This window comes from Homalodisca vitripennis, chromosome 5 (assembly GCF_021130785.1).
Source record: "Homalodisca vitripennis isolate AUS2020 chromosome 5, UT_GWSS_2.1, whole genome shotgun sequence".
NCBI classification, from domain to species: Eukaryota; Metazoa; Arthropoda; class Insecta; order Hemiptera; family Cicadellidae; genus Homalodisca; species Homalodisca vitripennis.
In genome coordinates this window covers 27,593,657-27,618,868 of record NC_060211.1, presented here as the reverse complement: position 1 = coordinate 27,618,868, position 25,212 = coordinate 27,593,657, and the positions used below count along the sequence as shown (strand labels likewise).

Here is a 25,212-nt window from a genome sequence, read left to right as displayed (position 1 = left end):
TGATGACAGTAATTATAAACAGGATGATAGTAAAATATTATCCTGTGCCACAAGCACAGGACTTATGTGAATAGAAACTTACTTAAGTATGTTCTGAAGTATGATATGCCCAAACGTAGTTGGCAAAAACTTGTCTGCCGTCTTCGGTTGTTAGTTCAATTTGTAATAGCCGCTCTATAAACATTGCAGTTTAGTCCCTCAAACTATAGTACTTTTTTTTTCTTTTATTATATGCGTACGATGTACAGTAGTTACAGGCAGCAATATTAGAATTTTCATATGTGGTAGTGAGAAACTAAATATGAAATAAATATACTAAATTAAATAATGCAATTATTTATAAATTTGAAAGTAAATGCAATGATGGGTTTAAAATCCCTTATTTTAAGGTTAATGATTTGAAAGTGCTAACATTGTACTGAAAAAGCTTTATTTGCTTATCGTCACCATAGTTTGCATCAGCGATGAATTAAGAAAACACCACTCTTACTTAGTATTTCTGTGAAATCTCATAAAATTCTTAATTAATGCTGTAGAATTTTGCATGAACGTAACGTCATAGATGTTCACTAAGAAATCGGTTCACTGTCCGAATTCTGTTTCCTCAAAGGTATCTAGACTCTCAGTTGAAAATAGTAAAATAAAATTTGAGAAAGATAATAAATAAATAATAATCTAAAATAAAATAAAATTTTAAACAAGAATGCAATTAGTGGCTCAGGTTGTATTAATATAATGTGTGATTATTTAGACAGTGCCCGGCGGGCTGCAGTGGACCTTAGAGAACAAGAAGGTGGTGGGTGGTGGGGAGAGTGTACCGGGGTCCTGGCCTTGGGTTGTGGCGGTCTACCAGGACGGTACATTCCACTGTGGTGGCGTCATTCTTAACCAGCTTTGGGTCATGACTGCTGCACACTGTGTTGAGAAGTAAGTACTTACTATAGTATAAGGTTTGTGGTAGAGTGCTTTTTTTAAAAATCTTTATTTTGAAGAACTGTATGAAACTATAGATGGGTCGCTTTGAAAGCGACCTGTTAAGTGAAAAGTGCAGGGGGGAGTGCGAGAGCGATGTTAGGAGGGAGAAGAAGCGCGGACTCACTTCTCCCTCCATATTCCTTATCAACCACTCTTCAGTCGCCACTTTAACACTCGTTGAGTATGTGTTACAGAACAACTGTTTTACAAACCCAGTAATAATAACAACAGCTGTTAACAATAAACATTTGTTAAACTACTTCTTAATTTTACTAACATATTAAATAGATGCAATGGACTATTCTTAACATGAATAATAATATTTGTTGTTCCATAACAACGAGAATAACATAACATAGCGTGATGCTGCAAAACACCAACGCAGAGAAGCAAAGCACTCGGTTCCCACTTGTGTCTTGTAAAGGAAATAGACCATGCAGTGATAGAGGGGGTGGCGGTAGGTGTGGTCAAGCTCCTGCTCCTCCCTCCCCTTATGACCAAGAAATCTTCAGGCAGGTCTCTTTCAAAGCGGCTCATCTGTAGTTGCGATCTTGTGTGTGCTATATTATGTCTATTTCTTGTTATATAGTTATGTATGTCACTTAACTTTAGTTGTGCTTTGCAAGTTCTCCTTTACAAAAAACATACATAGGCGCGCTATCGAGTAAGGATACCTAGCCTAACAAAAAATGGTTTGCAGTGAGCCTGCCAGTCCGCACCACAGATAAGACGGACAGCTTTTTTTTGTAACACAAATAATTTGTGAGCATAAGAACAAAATTTGTGTTCCTTTACTTAAAGAATTATTTTTGTGAAATCTATACCTAAAAACAATATCTTATTTTATTGTATTGTTAATATATTTTTAAATTTAAATAAATAATAGATACCTGTAATACAATTTTAGTGTTCAGTACATTTGTTGCACCATTTAAAACATTTTAAAATTGTTGCAACACTTATATTGTTTAGGTTTTTGGGTGGTTTAGGTATCTTATAATCTGAAATGATGACACATTGTTGTGTGGTTGCAGTTACATGCACCACTACTACGAGGTGCAGGCGGGGATGTTGCGGCGGCTGTCATTCTCCCCGCAAGAGCAAACCCGGCAGGTAACTCACGTGGTGCTCCACAGTCTGTACAACCGCGTGGACATGCACAACGATCTAGCCTTGCTACGGCTCCAGCGCCACCTACAGTACAACCGCTGGGTGCGGCCCGTGTGTCTGCCTGACCAGTACGGCCCGTCGCCCGGCACTGTGTGTACAGCTGTCGGCTGGGGCGCTACGGTGGAACATGGACCTGACCGTGAGTCTGACTCTCTCCTCCATTTTTTTTTATCTTCGCTTTTTCAAATACCTGAACCTCTTAAAAATTGAAATGAAATGAGATGTTTATTCTCTCTTAGAATTATTAATTTTAAATAACCCCACTGATCCTTGCAGGAAGCTTTTTCAGGATTCAAAAATCATAACTTTATTGAGTTTATACCTGTATAAGTTATGCAAATATTACAAAAAACATTAAAAATAATTTTTCACGTGATAAAACACCAATAAACATAATGCCAGATATAATTTTATACAAATAAAACAACATGGCTCTTCCAAATTTGAAAAATCCATAAATTACATCATTTGTAAAATAATAAATAAAATATTGAAATGCAACAAAGAATTGGTGTACAGCAAAAGGTTTTTAAAGGAAATAAATAACACTTTGTTAATGAAAGCATACTATTCGGTAAATTAATTTTTTATGACCCTTTCATATAAAATAGGGTATTTTATTATTTAAAATTGTCATAGTAGTTTTAGATTATGATAGTTTATAGTCAACAATGTTTTAAACTTCTTACTGAATCTTTATATTAAGAACTGATTAACTTTGTGTTATCTAAAAAAATGTTTAGTGATGACCTTATGACTTTATATTAAATCTATGGCGATTCTCTATGTACACTATGTATTGGCTGAGAAATACAAATTTATTGTCAATTGTCTATTGTCTTAACAGTTTCTGAGACCTAACAACTTTGGAGACCGACAGCTGTTATGCTCGCTCTGTCATTGGCCCATTTTAAATTGCTCTTTGTATTTGAAAAGTTGAACATTTTCTTATAAATTTTGTCAGCAAATTAGGCTATTAAATTATGTGGCCAAGTTCAGCATTTTATTGAAAGATTGCATTTGCATACTCTTCTTGAATTTTACACAATTCAAATTAGCTGTAGTTAATAAATGTTGGTTGATTATTTAAACACAATTTTTTTTATTGTAATGAATACTAGGCAAAATTAAATATTGATGTATAGGTTGAGTTAGATCACACACACACACACATGTCAACAATTAATTGTTAAGAATCTTTAAAAATGATAAATAATTATCTGACAACTATGAACCTTGTGGTGTTCCAGCCGACCACCTGCAGGAGGTGGATGTGCCCATCCTGCCCTACTGCAAGCGTAAGGTGGACCAGGTGGGGGATGAGATCTGTGCAGGCTACATTGAAGGTGGTCATGACACTTGTCAAGGTGACAGTGGCGGTCCTCTGCTCTGCAAGTATGTCTCAACTTCAGCAGTCTTGAACAACCTCAAAAAAGTCATACCAATGCTAATTAATTCTAAAAGAGCTAAATTTTTTTGGAACAAGCTAAATTCATAATTCTACATACAACCATAGTTTGTTAAAGACTTACAATTTTCTAAATAAAAATTGTATTTAGATTCATGTCAATTACCAAGATTGTTATCTGTGCACAATAAACTTAATACACAATTATTAGAATATGGCATTTTGTTAATAAATGGTTCTACTATATCAAAGAAAATAAATTTACAAAAGAACTCTTGTTTCAGGATCATTTCAGTAAATTAGGTAAAATATATTTTTTCAATTCTGATAGAACTGTCCATTTTTTCAATGTTGAATTCTAGTTCAGTCATATATATGATCTTAACTGTATAATTCTTTTCTTTCTGTGTTTATTGTACTCTACAGAACCTTGGTTTTATCGTCAGCATTTAAAACAAGATGTGCATCTGAATTCTTCTGGTGGATCCTGAAGTTTTCTGTCTTATTCTCTCTTTATTTTTTTTCTTACAACTTTTTCTGTTAATGTGTAATTTCAAATTTGTTTAGGATCTCCAAATGAGCATTTTTGAGCTCATCGGCCTTGTTATCATAACATAGCTTTGTTCTTTTACTCCTAATTTTGATTTTCTCCATAGGCTGTGTAATATATAGGTGGTTATTTGTGTTGCTCCTTGTAAGTTACAACATGTCCTTGTGTACCAGGGCCCTGGGAAAGAAGGAAAGATGGTATGTGGCCGGTGTCGTGAGCCATGGAGAGGGTTGTGCCAGACCTGATGAACCTGGTGTGTATACACGTGTCTTCCTCTTCGTGGACTGGATCAGAAGCATCATCAATGAACAAGGTATCTCCAACTGTGTTCTTGTTAAATGTTTCACTTTGGTTGACAGATTTATAACTATGTAAATAATTAACAAATTTCACTATTTACAGTTACTATTTGTCATATGATTCTGACCAAATCACAGATTAATTGACCTTCCATCAGTTACCTGCCACTTAGAATCAACTAATCAATCTTCATTCAAAAGGAAATAGGTTGAATCCTCTTTTAGGCCATCATAAGTAACTTCACTAATAGCATAATGACAGCCATAAAATAAAATATAAGTTACTGGAAGAAGCTCAAGATGTTTCTAATAAATGTGGCCAATTTTTCAAGTTATCATGTGACCTATTCAAAACATCACCTACAAATTTTAACAGTTTATTTACCAATCAGCTTAGTGGCCAAATCAAAACAGTTACAAATTCCTGATACTGGTAAATGTTGACTTCATTTAGGACCAAGTTGTTTGGAACACAGTATTTCTATACCATAAGACAGTCAACTGTAACAAGTAACATCTAGTCAAAACCCAGCAGGGATCACTTCTGGCTGGTTTATACCAACCAGTTGAACCTACCACTGGGCATAGCAAAAACCGATTATGTGTCACTTAAATCTGGGCAACCTTATGAATTTCCAGGAGCGGCACATCACTAACTGCAAATGTCGAGATTCTGGGGTTCAAGGGCAATTTGATAGGTCTAGTCTACTGTGGGAGATGACTGTTGGAGTTGGTGGGGTTCGTTCCCTAAGTATCAGAGGTTCTTGCTAGCCTCAACAAGGGTGTGCCACCCCCTGCCTACTTTGACTGGAGAGAATTTTTCAGAGCTGGCCTCCCCTTCTTCCGGGGAGACATGACTTTGAGATTTAGTGCCCTAATTCTTCCTCATGGATCTCGATAAGAGGCAGCCCCTACTCCCTAACCTTCCCATCCTGAATGTCCTGTCACTCCAGATGCAGCACTAAGGTTCTTATAGGACTAAGTGCAATTTATAAGCTTCTTGTCCTAAGAGAACAAAAAAAAAACATCTAGTCAACTTATATGTACACAATAAGATGTTATGTGTGTTCAGACAAAACCTAAGATACATTTTGAGCATAACCTGAAAACAAATTTATAGAAAAAATTATCTAAAGATTAAAACATTTTTTGTGTGAATTATTTTACAACTTTGTTTTTGAAAGTGAGGTCTCAATATTATTGTAATGTGATTGCAATTTTTTTTAGTTTACTCCTTCTCACTGAGACAGATGCCAAAGCAAGAGTGCCCAGGTCGTCAGTGCAGCTCAGAGAGACATTGTGTACCTCTTACCAGACTGTGTGATATTCGAATCGACTGTTTGAATGCTGAAGATGAAACATCCTGCAAGGAACAATACCTTGGAAGGCCTCATTTTGCACCTCATACATTCAATAGCTCAGAAAATCATGAATATGTTGATGAAGAAAACAATGAAAATACTTCATCTCGAGGGGAAGAAGGTTCAAATGTATTTGAAGAAACCACAGATGTTACTGAATTTACTAGTATGAGAAATTTAATTGAATACAATAATGAACAAGAAACACAATTTAAGAGTGAACATTTCAAGAATTTGGATGAACATCCTAAAACAACTTCTAAGTCATATGAGAATGAAATAACAGACAGTACAACTGAACTTGCTCCTCACTTCACTGATGACACTACCTATAATGATAGGTTTACAACTGATGATCCTTCAGTGAGCACTATCATCACCACTAGTTCACAAATAGTTGAAGAAATTACTACTACTAATTTAATCACTGATGGAATAAAAATTATCAGTGATATGGATAATCAATCCAAAATCAATGTTCCTAATGAAGGGGATGATATAGTTACAACTGATTCTTTAATGAGCACCACTATTTCTTATTCACAAGACACTCAAGAAATCACTAATGTTGATTCATTTAAAGATGAAATACATATAATCCATGAGTACATACCTGACCATCATATTGTTGAGAATGTATCAGATACAACATCCCATGAGGTTCATAATGTAAATATTCCAACTTACTTAGTCAACATTCTGTTTAAAGATGGTATTAATTCAAGCAGCAATGCTTCATCCCATAGCAAACAAATAGAGGAGACAGTTGTTGACAATAAAAGCACAACTGAGCAAGGCATTTCACATGATTATGATTCTAAAGGTAAAACTGATAATGATTCAAAATCAGAACATAGTGGCCTAGAGAGAGATGACCCTACTGAAGTTCCTTTTATGGACAAAGGAAAAGGAATTAGTGGTGAAGGAACTAAACTTGTAAACAGCTCTGAAGAATATCACCATGAAAATCAAAGTACAAATTTAGAAACATCAGATAAACAAAACAAAATAAAAATAATAAAACTTGATGGAAACACAACCCACAAGAGTATTAACTTTATTGAAAATATTACTGTAGTCGAACCCTCGTATACAAAGGCAAAGAATTATTCAGTATATTTTCTTGATCATATTACTAATCAAAATGGTAACGCTAATTCTAGAATTATCAATGAAAATGAGGCTTCAACAGTTTCTCAAATTAATTCTACCAATTTCAACGCTGAAATTGAGCGAGTAACAGAATCAACAAAAATTACAACTCAAAGAGGGCAAAATGTTCATAAGAATCCTTTCATAATAGACGATGTCTCCAAAACTGAAAAACAGTTCTATAAAAATTTTTGTAAACATTTTATGAACAGTAAAGAGGATTTATCTGAACAAACAGAACAAAACAATAAAACTAATGTCAGCCCATCCAGTGATAACAATGAGAAGAGTACTGGTCAGAAGGCAACAACAGAACTCAGTATTTCAACAGAGAGTTCTACTGTCATAAATCCTATACATGGAAAAAGAAAAAATAACACATCAAAAATTAAAACTCCTCATAATCTAATCTTTGTCTGCAAGAGGTAAGTCCGTTTTCATTAAAACTATGGAATAAGATTTTTTAAATAAATAATTATTTATTTCTATCCATTATTAAGAACCCAGCAGGCCCTTCTTAAAATGTTGTCTATATAAAAGTTTGTCTATATCTCTAAATGGTAAGGGTTGAGAGACTTGCCACGTAGTACATTGTTTGGGGTTGGCCCAAGAAAGAACTATATTGGTATTAGAGTCAATAGGTTAATGAGGAGGAAAGTTATAGTCAGTTTGGAAAAGTTAGATTAGTTGATACATGCAACTACTACTGGTCAATGGGGAACTTATAGAACAAGTTAGATTAGTTGAAACATGCAACTACTACTGGTCAATGGGGAACAAAGTTATAGTCAGTTTGGCACAAGTTAGATAAGTTGAAACATGCAACTACTACTGGTCAATGGGCACAAAGTTATAGTCAGTTTGGCACAAGTTAGATTAGTCAGAACATGCAACTACTACTGGTCAATGGGCAGCAAGTTATAGTTAGTTTGGCATAAGTTAGATAAGTCGGAACATGAAACTACCACTGCCAACCTCAGTTGACCTCATGCTTTTGTACTCCTTTCATGGACATAACCTGAACTTTCTACCTGAAATAAGCATGAAATACAAAACATTGTGAGTTATCAATCAATTTTCACTGATTCGAGAAAAAGTTCTAATCAGTTCGGTAAAGACTCATTACGTTGTCTTGAAACCTTTGATATTCTGTTGTATTATCGATTTATTATATATGAAAATTATATAAGTTATAAATGGCAATCGTTATTACAGTAATGTATTAAATTTTAGAAATTAATGTTTTTGCATATGTGTGTCGTTTGGGTGGTTATGATAAGGGGTTATGTGATAGATAGTTTTAGGTTTGTATTTCTAAAAATATTTTGTCTTTACAAATGTATTGTTTTAATTGTTAGATATTAAATGGTTAATATAGGCACTAGAGCATGTGCATATTTTTTTATTGTTTTGTAGCATTTGTTGTTGAGAATAGCATTGATTACTCTTAAACTAAAAAATAATAGCTTGATAATTTGTAGTGAACTTACTTTTTCTAGGCGATCTGTTTTTTTTCTAAGGTACGTTTTATTTATTTTGGTAATTAGAGAACATTACGACACCACTAAATATATTTATATTTGTACTGTGTAAAGACGAAAATAAGTATTTTAAACTTTACCACTCAAAACATTTTCAGTTCTTTATTTAAGTAATAAATTGTAGAATGTTTCATTTTTACTATGTTACTTTACAGATATGAACAGCCATTGTTGATGACTAGAAGATGTGACGGGTTTGTTGACTGTGAGGATGGAACTGATGAAATGAACTGTTCCTGCAAAGAAAGACTCGTTCACCTCAACCCAAACCTGATCTGTGATGGTCAGATCCATTGCTTCGATCGGAGTGATGAAGCACATTGTAAACGTAAGAGATTTAATAACAAGTAATATTATTGACTTTATATTTATTTAAGACTTTTTTATTTATGATGTTACTGCATTTAAATTTCTCCAGTAGAATTGTAATTTTTAATATCTCTTTAATGGGATGAGTGTTTGGTTTTCATCACAAATAAATTTACATTTAGCTTTACTTTGAAATCTTATTAAGCCTTTTGAGTGTTAAAAGTCCTACTAGTTTATTAATTCTTTCTAAGGATCAGTCAGAATTTGGCTATTTACAAGAGTTCAAAGAACACACCTCTTAACTATTCTAAACATATCTTCTCTCAAAACAGAAAAGTATGTAAGGAAAGAAGAATATATCATAATAATCAAATTTAAATAAAGATCTCAGTAGTATAGGTCTGTTTGTCATGAAAAGATTTTAAATTTAGGTAGGGATCTAAATTTAAAATATTAAGGTGGATTTGAGGGCATATGGTGTCAACCACTTTACCAACCCTCTTCTTCTTCAGAATCAGTAAAATTATGATGATGAACATGGAAAAATATGTTAATAGTTTGTTACTGCAACAGTTCAAAAACTGGGCTAAAATGAGATTAAAGTAGAATTAAAAAATAATCTATTTTCCAGACGTTTAAAAATGAAATGATCAAACTTTCATATTTAAAATCTGAACATTTATGTTTTAATACAATTTTACTTGATTGCTATTGCCTATCCACCAAACATATCAATATTTTGGAATAGTAAATTGGTAGTAAAATGGAAGTTAAAATATTATTACTATCTGACCTATCAAAACCTAATCAGCTCAATTGTAGCTGACAACTTAAAAATATACCAGAAATGTCCAACATCATAGTTGAAAATTACTCAGCATGGACTTAAACAGTTTAAGAAAACATTTTGATTTACGATTTTTGTTGTGCATAGGATTAAGTTGATAAGAGGACATGAGATTTCAAAATCTACATATTGTGCCGTGGTAGAATTGTATGTAATGTACAATCTGGGAGGCGGGCATCACAATAAAATCTTATATGATATTTTTAATCCTGAAAAAGTTATTAGACATTGTTAACCTTACTGCAACCAAAAGCTGTACAAAGGTAGTGAAATCTGTAAACTCATGTCAGCATTGCTCTCTGCCCATCTCAGGTAGCTATCTTCCTTAGTTTACTAGAAGGAAAATGTTCAGTCATGGAACACGTAAAGAGCAAAAAGTTAAATTCTTTTGTCATATCAAATCAAATCTTTAATTGCTCGTAACAATTTCACATTTTATGGCAAATGTCATAATTTATTATAAATTTTCAACCCACTTCCAGCGCTAGAGTCAGTCATTGAATTGGGTAGTCTCCCTGTTAAACGATAGAAACTCGTCAACACTGTAGAATGCATTTAACATCAGAAAGCGCTTCAAACAAGCTTTTGATGCCTTGGGCGTTTGGGCGTTTTTCATAGAATTTGGCAATCTGTTGGTGAAATGAACACCTGCCAGTGAAGACAAGTGCTCATAAACCAGCATTCTGTGTCTTCCAGTACAGTAGTTATGTCATACAAGTCTGTACAAATTACCTTCAAAAGTTGGTCAGGAAATTTCCATCGCAATTCCATGATCAGACTCTTAGGTCTTTAAAAGATAATAATTAAACTGATACCTTCAAGAATAGTTGACGGAGTGACCATTTTAGTCAAGGAATGATTATTTTAAAGCAAGACATTGTACAGCAAGACAATAAATCCTGCTCTGTCAATTTATATAATGATGTCCTTATTAAATTATGTGGATTATCTATATTATGATGCAATTTATTACTGTATTATTAAATATTTCTGTGTGAAATTAATATATTGTAAGTATATACATTAATTTTACAACAATCTAGCTGTCACTATGTATTAATTAAGGTAACCACAATTTAAGTTATCTGATTTATATACATTTCTAGGGAAATGCAAGAAAAAAGAATTCTTTTGTCCTAAGAGTAAAAAGTGTATTCCTCAAGCTTCACGGTGCAATGGGAGATATGACTGTTCAAAGGGTGATGATGAAGAGGATTGTTGTAAGTAATTCAATATTTATTTAAGTTGAACTTTGGTATAATGTTTAAGGGAGTGGTACTGTTGATATCAGTTGAAAATATCATGTGTCTATCCAATATAAATAAAAAGAGTGCCAAAGACAAAACTTAAAATTATCTCCCTATATCAGTGATTCCAATAGTATCAAAATTATTTAAAATTTTAGTTTTTGATCAGATTAGTTGTTTTTATTTTTTTTTTTTATAAATAGTTTCCTTAGTCCTCACAATTTGGTTTCAGAAGTAGTATATCAACAGAAAAATGCAATAGACAAACAATTGAGATAAATTAAACAGGCTTTCAAAAATACATGTTTTGCCCAGGTCACTTTCTGTGACCTAAGTAAGGCTTTTGATTGTTTCAACCTTACTAAAACTATTAACTAAATTTTCGTATTACTGTTGAATTAATGCATGCCTCAAGTTTTTCAAGTCATATCTAAATAACAGAAAACAAACAGTTTTTTTAAAGATGAGTGATCCGAAGAAATTATAGTTTCAAATGGAGTTCCAAAAGGCTCTTTACTTGGGCCTTTTTTATAATTTGTATTAATAATCTTCTTTTTTCTGTCTCCTCATCTGTTCTATATTGAAATGACATTACTACTTAAAATATTAGCAAAAATTTTGATGATGTAAAACAGATAGCTCAAGATACACTTCTGGATGCTTCTGATTGGTTTGGTGTAAACGGTTTTCTTTTGAATCAGAGCAAAACAAAATATTTTATTCTGTATCAGAAATACACACCAGACAACAGATATTCATCTGTTTTTAGATATTCTGGTATTGTTAAATTTCTTGGCATTTTTCTGGATACTCACCTGACATTGGACTCTCACATTGACATTGTCAATACTGTTCTTGTTCAATACCAATAAACTGATCGATTGGTTATAACTTTTTTTTCAAGAATACAAAGTTTTTAATATATATTCTCAAAGTGTATGTTGTAAGAATTTATGCATAGTGATCTTTAAACAATTAGGAGTCCATTAACTCCTCTTATTGTGATTAAAACTTGAATTGTATTGTCAAATCTGCATGCAATTCAGTTCTTAGTTCAGTATTCATTAATTTAGTTATAAAATGAACTTTGTATTGGCACTTACAGATGCTCTAGTGGATCCAGAGTCTCGCCAGTCAAGATTCGCCGATGAAGGGCTGGTGGCTGTCAACTACAAGAGCAAGGGATGGCAGCCCTTGTGCGTGTCTCCCCAGGACAATCAGGGCATAGCCTTTACTGCTTGTGCCTCTTTAGGATTTCGGTTAGTTCTTGTTTCATACATAACATGTTTATAAAATAGGTGAATTTCACAAAGTTCTTAAAGAAACAAGTATTGTATAAAACTTGTGTAAAAACAGTGGTTTTTATACTTATCTTGATTTTGCATATTTATTTAGTGCACATTTTAGGCTATTACATACATTTATTGCACAATAAGATTATTATTGTGTTGCTTATTCCATTTATAAGAAGTTAAATGTCAACTCTTTTTTAGATTTCAAGATGTGTCCAATAAAATTATTAGCAGCAAAGACTATATCAATTTGACAATTCCCAACATTCAAAATAATATTAAATCTAATTAATAAATCTGTTTATCAAAACAGTTTTCTGTAAAATACACACACACACATTCTATTATTATTATGCTTATATAATACTGTTAATTGATTTTTCACATCTTTATACAATGGGCACTCTCAAAGTTTTTAGATACTGGCAGGCAATGCATACTGCAATGATCTTATTGCATTCTTATCTTATCTGATTATCCAAGTACCTATCAATACCTGACAGCAACTTAGGTTCATCAATATACTTGTGTCATCTGTTTGGTAAGATCAATTTTGTGAAGTCATGGAGTCATATTATTTTAAAGTCAGTTTGTCTCAAGAATTTGTAGAACATCTCGGAATTGGCTTTGTTTCTGAAGCACCATCCCATGTGTTAATTTTCAAGAGAAGAGAACTTGTGACCAGATATTTCTGGTTTTGAACCACTAAATAAAACGTAAATGATATCAAAATGAATAAGGAACCTTTTTGCAGTGGATATGAATATGCCCGGGGAGAAGCTGTGACAGATGTGTCAGTAGCTGTGCCTGCATGCACCAATCTGAGGGTGAAATGCTTGACATGGAAGGAAGGGACTCCATGGTTGGGATCAGTGCTGGTAGAAGGAGAACTGAGAGCTTCAGCAGCATTGATTGATCAAAGTTGGCTCATAATCAACATACCCTTCTGCAGAATGGTCAAGTAAGTCTGAACATAATACTCATGCTTCTGTATGATTTTAAAATTTATCTCCACAGCTTCTATTCAAACTGGCATCATCCTATACCGTTTTTAGCACATAAATATTTAGGCCGATCTATGCTAACCATTTAGTTACATTGTACTCAATTACATATTTGAATAGCATCTTATATTTTTTACTTGAACTAAAAAGCCAGGCACAATGCAAAATCATACAATTTACCAACATTGAATATATTAAATAAATGTCAAAAAATAAAACAACAATTTCAAATTTAATTATCGTTATCACACATGTCATGCATATTATTCTCAATGTCTAAGTTTAAAAGCTTTTTGCACAGCTTAAATAAAGAAAATTGAAATATTCTTACATAACCACAAAGTTAAAAATAAACCAAAAATGGGTCAAATTTATAAAAACTAACTAAAATACAATATTTGTTTATTTTCTAGTAATTATAAATATTAAAATAAATAATGTTAAACTAGACATTTCTAAATCCATTATTGAATCAGCGTATTTTTGCTTCAGAACATTATTTTTTTTTTTCATGCACATGCAGTAAGATTGGAAAGACTGAACTGGATATGGTAACATCTAAAATTCCTTTTTCTATAATAAAAAAATTATTTCTCGAAAAATAACACACCCTGATGCAAGATGTGTGTTGAGTGTTCTCACATGTCATCATGGTACATGCACAGGCCTCTAAGAGACAGCAATAGATTTGTACCTTGCATCAAGGTGATCCTCTTCTTAAAAAGTTGTGACCTACGTACACCTGAAATCACCCGATGAAGTGATGACTGGAGCACAGCAACATGACTACAACACTCGGCATGCTGCAAACTACCATCTTCCAGCTCACCGCCTAGCTTCCACGGAGAAGAAGCCAACGTATGTCGGAGCAAAGCTGTGGAATGCCCTCCCACTAGAACTGAAGAGGAGAGACCGGCTGCAGTTTGGACACAAACTAAAACTCTGGCTTCAAGACCATCCATTTTACACGATAAATGAATTTTTAAACAGAACTTTCTAACCTGATGTAACAAAATAAAATCTGATGATTGTACTGTTCTCTAAGAATATGTTCAATAAAGAATATAAAACATATCAAAGATAAAAGTTTTGCTAGCAGTCACTTTTTATAGTAGACAGTTGCTACCAAATTAAACCTTTTGAAATTTTCTTTTTCTCTAGTGTATTCCTAATTTTTGACATATTTCGTTTTGCTGATAATAGATTAGTTTTACTACTGCGAAAATCTTTTAGTATGAAATTTATAAAATACTGTTCGTACTTGATAAATTTTAATACCCTAGTAACTGTTTATTTGTAAATGCTTGCATCATTTTTCATTTTAGTGATACAACAATAAGGTTTGAATTATTAGGGTTAGAAGTTAGGATTATTTTTAGTGGATAGGAAAATCAGCAAGCTTGCATTTTAAACTTCCTTCTAGAGTCCACTGATTACAAAAAAAAACATAAAAGACACATATTCAGAAATTTTTTTATCGTGCTGCAATCTTTTTCAACCAGATGGCATGTAAAGCTAGCTATATAACTCTGTAGTTTCATTGGTAGTTTTATAGTCTTACCAGTGTTTACACAGCTATAAATACACACATATCCTAATATTCTTCAATATTGTAAACCTTTGAAATTTAAGGTGATTTCATCACTTGCATTTCTTTACTGGGTACACCTTTGATACATGTAATAAGCTATAGGAAAACACTATAAATTCCAGCTAACTTGCACTTTTTTATTATATTTAAAGAATAATTAATTATTACAAATTTTTAAAACGAAAGTTCTTTTTAAATCAATCAAATAGGACCACTTTTTGTATATATGAAAAATAATTGATCTTTTATCTACAAGGAATTGAAAAAAGATAGACATTAATAGATAGATAGAGATTAATCAGAGAATTTCTGACATACATTTTGTTATTGTTATAGTTTGAAAACCCAATACACCGAAGTGTCATTTGGGCACAGCGAGGTGTCCAAATTTGGAATTCGAGGGCTGAACGAACAGACTAGAAGGGTTGACAACTTTGTTGTTGTTGGGGATTCCAGTGTGTGCCTTATACACCTGGAGTCACCAGTTCAATTCAATTATCACGCCCAACCTCTACAAATTAGGTAAGTGTTCTTGTTATGTACATACAATTACAACATTATTGGCAGTTTTGAGTGAGCTGACATTGCAAATACTTTACTCGCTGTAAAAGATAAATTAAGTTTAAAAATTGTATTTATTACAATATTAAACAATTATTCTAATATTTATCCCACTATTGATAACTATCATCATAACGGGGACCAATAGTAATAGTTTACCTAAAGTTAAACAAAGACTGCGTTTTAATTTTATAAATAAGCTAAAAGGTTCCTCTAACATTTAACTTATTAGAATAGAGAAACAAAAGCCTTTTCGCTTGTTTAGTTGTTTTAACTGAATGATCAATAATGAAGGAAACTTATGTTGATTATTAATTTAAAAACAAAGAAATTTGTATTGTTAGATATAATTTTTTGTAACATTAATTGAGGAAAAGTGGACAGTTTTAAAAATATTTCTTAATAAAAAATAAAAATTTCTCTCTTTACAATTATATATAAAAACATATAACACTGTGACTATTGATCATTAATCTTACAGTCTTTAATGTGTTTTGAAATAATTAATGTTACTTTCAATAAATTGACTCATATAATCACTATCCAATCAATTTGTGAAGTGCCTGATGATGGAATCTTTGATTCAGAAAGGCCTTGCACAAAATAAAAATTATATTGGAAAATGTTGTATTCGTTTATACTAGTGATAGTACACTATCCAATCAGTTTTATCACAAAACAACAGATCAAGCTAGGTGTTTGATCGATTTGAATTTTGAGTGCTTTTCACAAGTAGACAAGTTGGTTTTAATTTTCTTGCAGTGGTGGCTTATTTAACAATAATGTGCGTGTTATCTTTCTACAGCAATCAAGACATAGAAGGGAAACACAGTATTTTTGGTGTGTTTTTAAGTAGAAGGATCACCTTTTAAGTTAAATCTCACAGACTCGAATAAGCATTGTGATGAAGACAGCATTTGCTTCATTGTGCCGAGACCACCAAATGAGTGTTACGTAAGTAGCAACAATATTTTATATAAGCCATTAAAATCTGTATACAACCTACATGTTTAGTTTGTGGTTATAATGTGGACAAAACCTTTGGGGATAGTGTAAATTTATTTTAATGTTTTCAAAGTTTATTATGTTCTATACTCAATAACTGAGGAGTGGAGGCAAGAGTTGATCTGGAAGCAATAGTATCTGTTTCACTGTTACAACAGTTTTAGTTGTCTTATCAGGTCTGAAAGTCTGATAAATTCTAGTTCTAATCATTATTATATCCAGGATTTGAATGAGGATGGTTCAAATCCATTGCCTCTATTTAATTGTGAGTTGAGAGAGGAAAATTTTGGAAATTACAGTTCAAAAACTTTGAGAAACTGTAAAATGGTGTTAGATTAAATAAAAAGTGTTGAGTGCCTTACTTTCATAACTTCATGTTGTCTGAACATTGTCCAGTTTCTTTTTTTAGGGTTCATTTACTTGTCTGGTATTTTATTGATTTTTTAGTTTAAGTTTGCTTTTGACGATGGAAGTTAAAAGGGTATTTTGAACATTTGTCATCAGTCAGTTATACAAGAAAAGCAATGACACTATTAAGTGTTGTATTGTTTAATCTTTAGTTTGTCTGTTTTGTCTTAGCCTTCTAGTAGTTGAGTCCAATCTTTCCTAATAGTATTTGACTCTTTTGGATTTGCTAAGATGGCCCATATTGCTTCATTAAAAACCATCTCTATCTACTATGTGGTAGAAACTAAACCTGAAAAATTTTCATTTTTACTCTCACTACTATACTCTGGTAGTTACTTATTTTATATGAGCAACACCCTTCTTCAGGTTTAATAAAAAGTCATAGACTTCAACAAATCCAAACATATATTAAGGAACCAGGCACTGAATTTGAACAGGTTTGAGTTAACACTAGTTTAATTTCTACATCTGTACACGATATGCTGATTAATGCATTAATAATAACAAGAAAAATGGTATTGACTGAAGAACTAAATTTATAAACATACATTATGATTACTGTGATACAAGTAGGATAATCTGATATTTCAGACTACATGGCACCCATCACTCAACCAGTCACAATCATTTCGGTAACTTTCGTCGTATTCTTATATTAATAAATTATAAATCTACCTTCTCATGCTTCCTTAATGTTTTGACGTATCAATATTATGCCATCTTCACTTATCCATGCATTTCGTTGTAGGTTAAAATAAACCGTACAGGACACAATGTCACGTAAATAAATTAACACACACATATTTAAAACATAAACGATTGCTATGACACAGTGGCCACATGTTCGTGCATGCAAAATGTTAAGATTAAGAAACCTTCAGAAGATTTATAATTTAATAATGTTAATAAGGCTCCATAACACATGCATGCCGATGTGGCGCCCTAGAGCCTCCCTTACTCTTAAAACCCGGCATGGGGGTTTAGAGACCCATGCCTTACAATTACCTCTGCCTGGTATGAGACTCTAGAGACCCATGCTTTACCATTATCAGCCTGGTATGAGACTCTAGAGACCCATGCTTTACCATTATCATCAGCCTGGTATGAGACTCTAGAGACCCATGCTTTTACCATTATCAGCCTGGTGTGGGTCTCTAGAGGCCCATGCCTTACCATTATCTCAGCCCGGTGTGGGGCTCTGGAGGCCCATGTCTTACCATAACCTCTGCCTGGTATGAGACTCTAGAGACCCACGCTTTACCATTATCTCAGCCTGGTGTGGGGCTCTAGAGACCCATGCCTTACCATTATCAGCCTGGTGTGGGTCTCTAGAAGCCCATGCCTTACCATTATCTCAGCCTGGTATGAGACTCTAGAGACCCATGCTTTACCATTATCAGCCTGGTGTGGGTCTCTAGAGGCCCATGCCTTACCATTATCTCAGCCCGGTGTGGGGGCTCTGGAGGCCCATGTCTTACCATAACCTCTGCCTGGTATGAGACTCTAGAGACCCATGCTTTACCATTATCTCAGCCTGGTGTGGGGCTCTAGAGACCCACACTTTACCATTATCTCAGCCTGGTGTGGGGCTCTAGAGACCCATGCCTTTACCATTATCAGCCTGGTGTGGGTCTCTAGAAGCCCATGCCTTACCATTATCTCAGCCTGGTATGAGACTCTAGAGACCCATGCTTTACCATTATCAGCCTGGTGTGGGTCTCTAGAGGCCCATGCCTTACCATTATCTCAGCCCGGTGTGGGGCTCTGGAGGCCCATGTCTTACCATAACCTCTGCCTGGTATGAGACTCTAGAGACCCACGCTTTACCATTATCTCAGCCTGGTGTGAGGCTCTAGAGACCCATGCCTTACAATTACCTCTGCCCGGTATGGGACTCTAGAGACCCATGCTTTACTATTACCTCAGCTTGGTGTAGGCTCTAGAATTCCTAAAATAATAATTTTTAAAATATTTTTAAAAGAGGGCTTATTAAAATATAATTAATATAACTCTTCTAGTGTACATGGATTTGGATTTCATATGTTGACTTCCATTTCTTATTTAAAACACATTTTTCCTTAGCATCTAGAGTGCCAACATCTCTCGCTACTTGACGTTCTCACAGTCCATACGAGACTGGTATTGTAAGGGTTAACAATGCATAGTATAGTCAGTTGACTATCACTGTATGATTCATTTTCCACCCCATTCTTTTTATCCTGTTTTTTTTTTAAGTGCCAGTACAGAGGAAGTGACTTACAGTATAAGGTTTCAAGAGCAAGTTACAGACTGAATATATTAGTTTCAAAAGAATTAAAGATAAAAATGTACTTGTAAGAAGTTAATGGTGAAAGTGTAGACACGTAAATAAACAATATGAAAGAATGTCATTGGTAATGGCTCTTGGTTGATAGTTAAGTATTGTCGGCCATCTTGATTTGAGGCTCATAAGAACAATGTAAAATTTCAAACACATCCACGGCCTTATTTTAAGTCATCAAATAATTAGAAATGTTTTTTGACACCTTGCTTTTGCTCCCACTCACTTAAATGTTAAATGTCTTTGTCTTTAATTTACAATGTTTAATGGTTAGTACACTCTAAACATTTTCCATTTGCCAGCTTTCTTTATTTTTATTTTAATTTAGGCCTAGATAGATCTTACTCTTAGTTGTTTGTTTGCATGATTCAGTTTTATACAAATTTATAATTGAAATGACTAGTTGTTGTTTTAAAATTTTAACTTTTCCATATAAGGAATATTAGAAATTACACTTTTTTCAGTATAATATGAAAGTAAGATACCCTGGTATTCTTGATGGTCTTATTATAATTTCAGATTGGCGATGGAATGTCAGAGAACGGATTCGTCATAGTGGAAACTCTGTCCAGTACAGCATTGATTGCCATGTTTTCTTCTTATAAAATATTTTGTGGTGATGCCAATGAAATAATCTCCTTGAAGAAATTATCACCACTCAAGGCTTCAATTTCAGTAGTAACAGGTGCAGCTTACAATTCCATTTAAAACTCTGTTTAAAATAGAATTAACTAAATGTTATGTAAAAAAAGTACTGTATATTTCAAACTTGTAGTTTTCAATCATTCCATTAAGTTGTTATAACGGAATACAAATTGGAACTCTTACTGAGGTTCTTTCGTTTCATGATACTCAGGTGGGCAAGCTAGAAGCAGTTTTGTGTATGACCACATGTACTTGTAGACTACAACTCTAAAACTTAGTAATAATTCTTCTTAGTTAACATGGAATACCAGACAAAACATGGAATAGTTATGGTATGTTTACTTAAAATTAATACAAACCAAGTGGAGCAACCGAGCCTTTTACACATAATGTAGCTATGATAGGAAGAGTTAATTCAATTTTGAATGTTGATTTTAGCTAGATAAAGGTTTGTTTTGAGCTTCTTCGATCATGTCAGAACATTATAAGGTACTCAATTGTGCTCCTATGAGACAATGAGACTGCTACTTCATCTACTCTGATAGGTTTCTCTGATTTTAAAACAATGTAAAAGTTCGTTTTGAGCTTCTTTGTCACCGACTTTCTTTGATCTCTTCAGACGAACATGACTCCAGATTCCAGGAGTCAAGTCTGAGACAGTGTCAGATACCAAACGCTGCAATAAAAAGGAAGGTGAACTGGAGCTAAATTCAACATTCAAAATTGCCAGGAGTATCTTAACCGGCTGTGTAGCAATTTTGATGCATTTCACTTTCAAAGAGTGGTTGTCCTATGCAGCTGAGTTGTAAGGACCAAACGTACCAAAAATTCAGTACTTTGATTTCAGTAGGTTCAACACCAAGTGATCATGATGTCAAAAGAAGGATGTGCTAGATTCAAAATTGCACTTTTTGAGATAAGTTCAGTCTCACTTTCTGGTTATTTTGGTGTACGGCCACCGCCTTCACAATATGTAAACTGCTCAGTAATACGTCTTGTAAGTTATCCATTGTTTTTTTGCAGACCACTTTGAGCATATAACATCCTTAATCGGTATTGAACAGGTGCTTCTTTGCTACAGTATCACCTAAGTCAGACAAAGCCACCATTTTAACAGACACGTCTGGCTAATAAAAACAAGAAAATTCAAAAGGAAAAACCTAAGACGTTGTTACTGTTTAGATATGGAAGTGCAGATGGCCGAGCGGTCTAAGACATTGGACTTTGGGTCTGAGTTAAATATAGCACAGGTTCAAATCCTGTCTGTGACTGTTGCACTTTTTATCAGTACCATCGATCTTGTACTGTATTGACTCTCCCCCTTATTCTGTTTGATAAGATCCTCGCACAGGCCAGTGGCTCATGAGGACGGACAGAATAAGGCTTAAAAGGGCAATTCTCCTTTTTTTGACAAATAAATAAAAAATAAATATTGCTATGAGATATAGAAATAGACCAAAATGGCCTTGCTTCGTTAAAATACATATTCACCTATTTTTTTCCAGAGGAGAACGGTAAGATACCATCTGTACCTGCCCCTGCCTGCGATGGTGTGAGATGTGGAAAATGTGTGAGTTGGGCCAAGGTTGGAGATGGAGCACAAGACTGTGTGAACTACACCGATGAATCCTCTCGAGCCGTCAGAGACAAAGAGCGAGCTTGTCAAAGGAACACCAGTGTGTGCAGTAAGTCGCAACTGTAACATTTCTGTTTGATAACAATTTTTGTTTTCAATAAAGTCAATTGATTTAACTATTTGTATTTTAAAATTACATTTTTATCTTACTTTTTTTCAGACCACTCCAAAGCAAAACTTTTAAAATTCCAATTTTAGAGCCGACAATAAAGTTATATTATTATTTTGCTGGATATTTTCACTTGTCATTATCTAGCTAAATTTACTTTTAAACTTAATTGAGTGAGCATGAGTTTTTATTACATTGTAATCGTGTATTGACACAGTATCGTATAGCCACGGGCGTTTGTTGTACAGGATGCAGAAGAGACCAGCTGAGGTGCGGTGATGGCCAGTGTGTGGACAAGGGCCTGTACTGCAACGGTCACCGAGACTGCGCAGATGGCAGCGATGAGCCAGCGCAGTGTGAGAACAGCTGTTTACAATACTTACGGCTGACTGACGCTGGGAAAATTTGTGATGGAGTGAGGAACTGCTTTGACAAGTCAGACGAGATCTGGTCACAGTGTCACAACACAGCTTGCCACTTGGATGGTGCCTATAGATGTGCAGGGTTAGTATGTTACTCTGCTGCAATGCTCTTGAGTATTTGCTTTATAAAATTGACTTTTTTCTCTATTATTTTTGGCCACAAAATTTTATCGTTGAGGTTTTTGAAAAATTTGAATAATTTTTCATGATTAAGAGTTTCTATTTTTATAATTGATAGTTTTTGTTGTAAAATTTGAGAAAAAACAAAAGGCATTCAATACATATAGGCTGTGTTTTAAACATTGGGCATTTCACAAAGCTCAAAACCCAAAAATAATCAAGTAAAATGGTTATAGTTTATAATATTCAATAATACTCATTTATTTGTGGTAAAGATTTCATGGCAATTTGTCATACATTGTCACATTGAAAACACATCATTGTACACTTCAATTTTAAGATCAATGATGCAATCCTCCAAATCTTTAAATGAAGCAATACATTAAATAAATAAAAATTAATTAAAACAAATCAATGAATTAATTAAAAACTAATTACCACATAGATAAAAGAATTTATCATTGTTCTTGTGAAATACAAAACCAAGAAGGCCGCCAGAACAATCAGCTCAGAATATGTTTAGGAATTAATTTTATCATTATCTCTATACTCAGTACCATCAGAAGAGCAGCTGTAAGAAAGCACAAATTTGAGAATCAATCCTGTAGACTTTTTCCTAAGAAAAATATGGGTGAAAAAATAGCGCTAAAAACAAAACAAACACATTTTACGTAAGTAACTGTCTGTTTCAAGGTTGGAGTTCCCAAAGGGTTATTTTACTGAATGCCAAAATGATGTATTTAGTATAAAAATATATTCTCTTATGATATTATGGGAGAAAAAAGCGAACATAGTAAAATGATTATGACTTCAGGTCTTGTAGTTCCCCTCGCCTATATATGAATATTACTTATGAATATTTATATCTGGATTTCACCCATTAGAATATTTGGTGTATTAAGAATTAACACTATAAATTCAGAAAGGATGAAACTATTTAACAATATTTTGTTATCATTTCAGAACCAGTACATGTATACCTCAAGAATTTGTTTGTGACAATGATGTAGACTGTCCAAATGGTGATGATGAACAACATTGTGTCGCAATTCAATGGACCTATCCTCAAAGGTGAGTAATTAAAAAACAATATAATAAGACGGAGAAATGTTGATTTTTTTCAAGATCTTAAGAAAAAGGCAAAGTTAAATCCTTCCACTATTTCCTCTTGTTCATTTGACAGTCTTCTGGATTATTTTTTAAAGTTATGAAGTTTTTACTTTCTTTTATGACAAAAAAACTGTTTCAATATATAAAAATACTTTTTTTTATCGAAATAAAAACTATGCATTTTATTCTTTGTTTGTAATGCCATAATAAATTTGGTTTTAATTAGGAAACCGACAAAAATAAAATTGCATAATACAGAGAAAACAATATGTGTAAAATTATGTAAAAAAATAATAAGTTGTACATTTAGGTTTTGCAAAACAAGTAGATTCCAAAATATAAAATTGTTAACTGTTAAAATACTGCCATATGCCATGTTCCTTTCACTAAGAAAATTACATCGCTTTAGATAAATTTTATTTTAAAACAATTCCTCAAGATTTTATTTTTGTACCTAAACGTTATATTTGTTTGTTCTGGTGCTTGTATCAGAGTGGAAGGACTGTTGGCAGAACGCCGCTTTGGTACTTGGACTCCTAAGTGTTTGAACACCACAACTACAGACTTTACTGCAGTCTGTAAAGAGGTTGGCTTCAATAAGGCTGAACACCACGAGCTGACAGCGCCCAACAGTACTGTTGCCGTAGCTGACAGTTTTAGCCCTGTAAGGCTGAACAATAGGACAACTATTCTGCTCAGACAAGGAAGACCTATGCTTGAAGTTGACAAAAACAAAGAGTGTAAATATGTGTATATAACTTGTACGTAATTTTTTAACATAAATATAATAATATTTTTATTATTCAGTTGCAAAGTTATTATGCTACAAAACCTTTAATGACATACCCATCTTTTGTACCCCTTTTTTGACATCAAATTTTTATTTTTGGCCTATATTCTCAATCAAATTGTATATATTTTTTTATTTACAGAAGTAATTCAAATGAAATACTAACTGTAACTGTACAATCTATCAAAAACAAATTGAAGCAACTGAAATGTGATTTTGTAAATTTTATGCAGGCGCCTGTCACATATTTGAGAAAAACACTTTTGATACCTCCTGCTTTGGCTTCAAACAAAATTAGAATGGCTCACGAACAATTTTTTTGTTAAGACAAAAGCCTTAAGATAAATTGTAAGAAACCTCGTATGTTATTATACAGTGCAAATAGGCTGGACACATAAATATTGTCCGACAACTAGTCTAAAATGTTTGATCTGTATATGGTTAGTTTACGGTGATTTAACGTGTTTTTTAGTGGAGACAAATTTTTCAGGCGTATTTTATAGTCGTATAAAATTTAAAGAATGAATGTCAAAGAACTAGAAGAATGGCCATCAGTACGGGATGGTGTCCGATGTTTACCTTTTATACAGTTTTCAGTATCTTAACATTTGATTATGTTCGGCTATACTAAATCCCTCCTAGTTCTTTTACAGTACACGAAGCATCTCTTCAGATAGTACATGCAGAGTAAACTATTTAAATTCCAAAGGGAATCTCAAATGCCTCCAGCTTTCAAAGTTTACTCTGCTGGTAATATAAGAAATACTTCCTCTAGAAAGGTGTATCGATCACGGTATATCAAAAGTCCTAAGGATCTCACCACGAATGATTAGCTCAAAGGTAAACAAGGCAATTGTTTCAAAGGTAAATATTATAAAGTCCTTCCCCGCATTTGGACAGCTATCCTTTCCTTATTTGAACATCAATTCTCACATTTAGGCAGAAAACATCCGTAAGAAAGAAATACTTTCCCACCAAACACAAAACAAATAACCATTCCTTAAAAAGCGCTTTCAAACAGAAAAAATTGAGTTTATACATAAAAATGTTAACTCAAGATTTGGTTAGTAAAATTGAAATGATTTTAATTTTATTTCAAGATTTACAAAGAATTAATATAAACTCTTAGTAAATTGTGCCATTTGACATCATATTTGCGGCATTGTAAATTCTACCGGAGAATTTCATGTTTACTAATAAACGCTCTTTTTAATTTTTCTTGTTGCTTTTCTAGAGCCGTTCCCTGATATGATGAAAAATTATATATTTGTATAAAAAGTATATACAGGGTGGAGCGCGGAAATTTGCTGATTTGGAAATGAAATAAAAAAAATTTTAAC

The 25,212-nt window shown here is 33.3% G+C and overlaps 1 protein-coding gene across 1 annotated transcript in view; it reads left to right on the top strand.

The window, feature by feature from the left end:
* The window catches only part of LOC124363395 (serine protease nudel), a 38,006-nt gene extending 14,118 nt beyond the window's left edge, over nt 1-23,888 (top strand). Inside the window, exons 9-24 of the mRNA XM_046818646.1 lie at nt 752-927; nt 2,010-2,284; nt 3,396-3,540; nt 4,277-4,416; nt 5,630-7,340; nt 8,612-8,784; nt 10,719-10,832; nt 11,965-12,118; nt 12,906-13,112; nt 15,083-15,268; nt 18,254-18,518; nt 19,560-19,725; nt 21,191-21,370; nt 21,679-21,934; nt 22,936-23,043; nt 23,575-23,888. Of these exons, the coding sequence (XP_046674602.1) occupies nt 752-927; nt 2,010-2,284; nt 3,396-3,540; nt 4,277-4,416; nt 5,630-7,340; nt 8,612-8,784; nt 10,719-10,832; nt 11,965-12,118; nt 12,906-13,112; nt 15,083-15,268; nt 18,254-18,518; nt 19,560-19,725; nt 21,191-21,370; nt 21,679-21,934; nt 22,936-23,043; nt 23,575-23,851 (4,533 nt within the window). The 3' untranslated portion in view covers nt 23,852-23,888. The remainder of the gene's footprint in view (nt 1-751; nt 928-2,009; nt 2,285-3,395; nt 3,541-4,276; nt 4,417-5,629; nt 7,341-8,611; nt 8,785-10,718; nt 10,833-11,964; nt 12,119-12,905; nt 13,113-15,082; nt 15,269-18,253; nt 18,519-19,559; nt 19,726-21,190; nt 21,371-21,678; nt 21,935-22,935; nt 23,044-23,574) is intronic.
* The last annotated feature ends 1,324 nt before the right edge of the window (nt 23,889-25,212 follow it).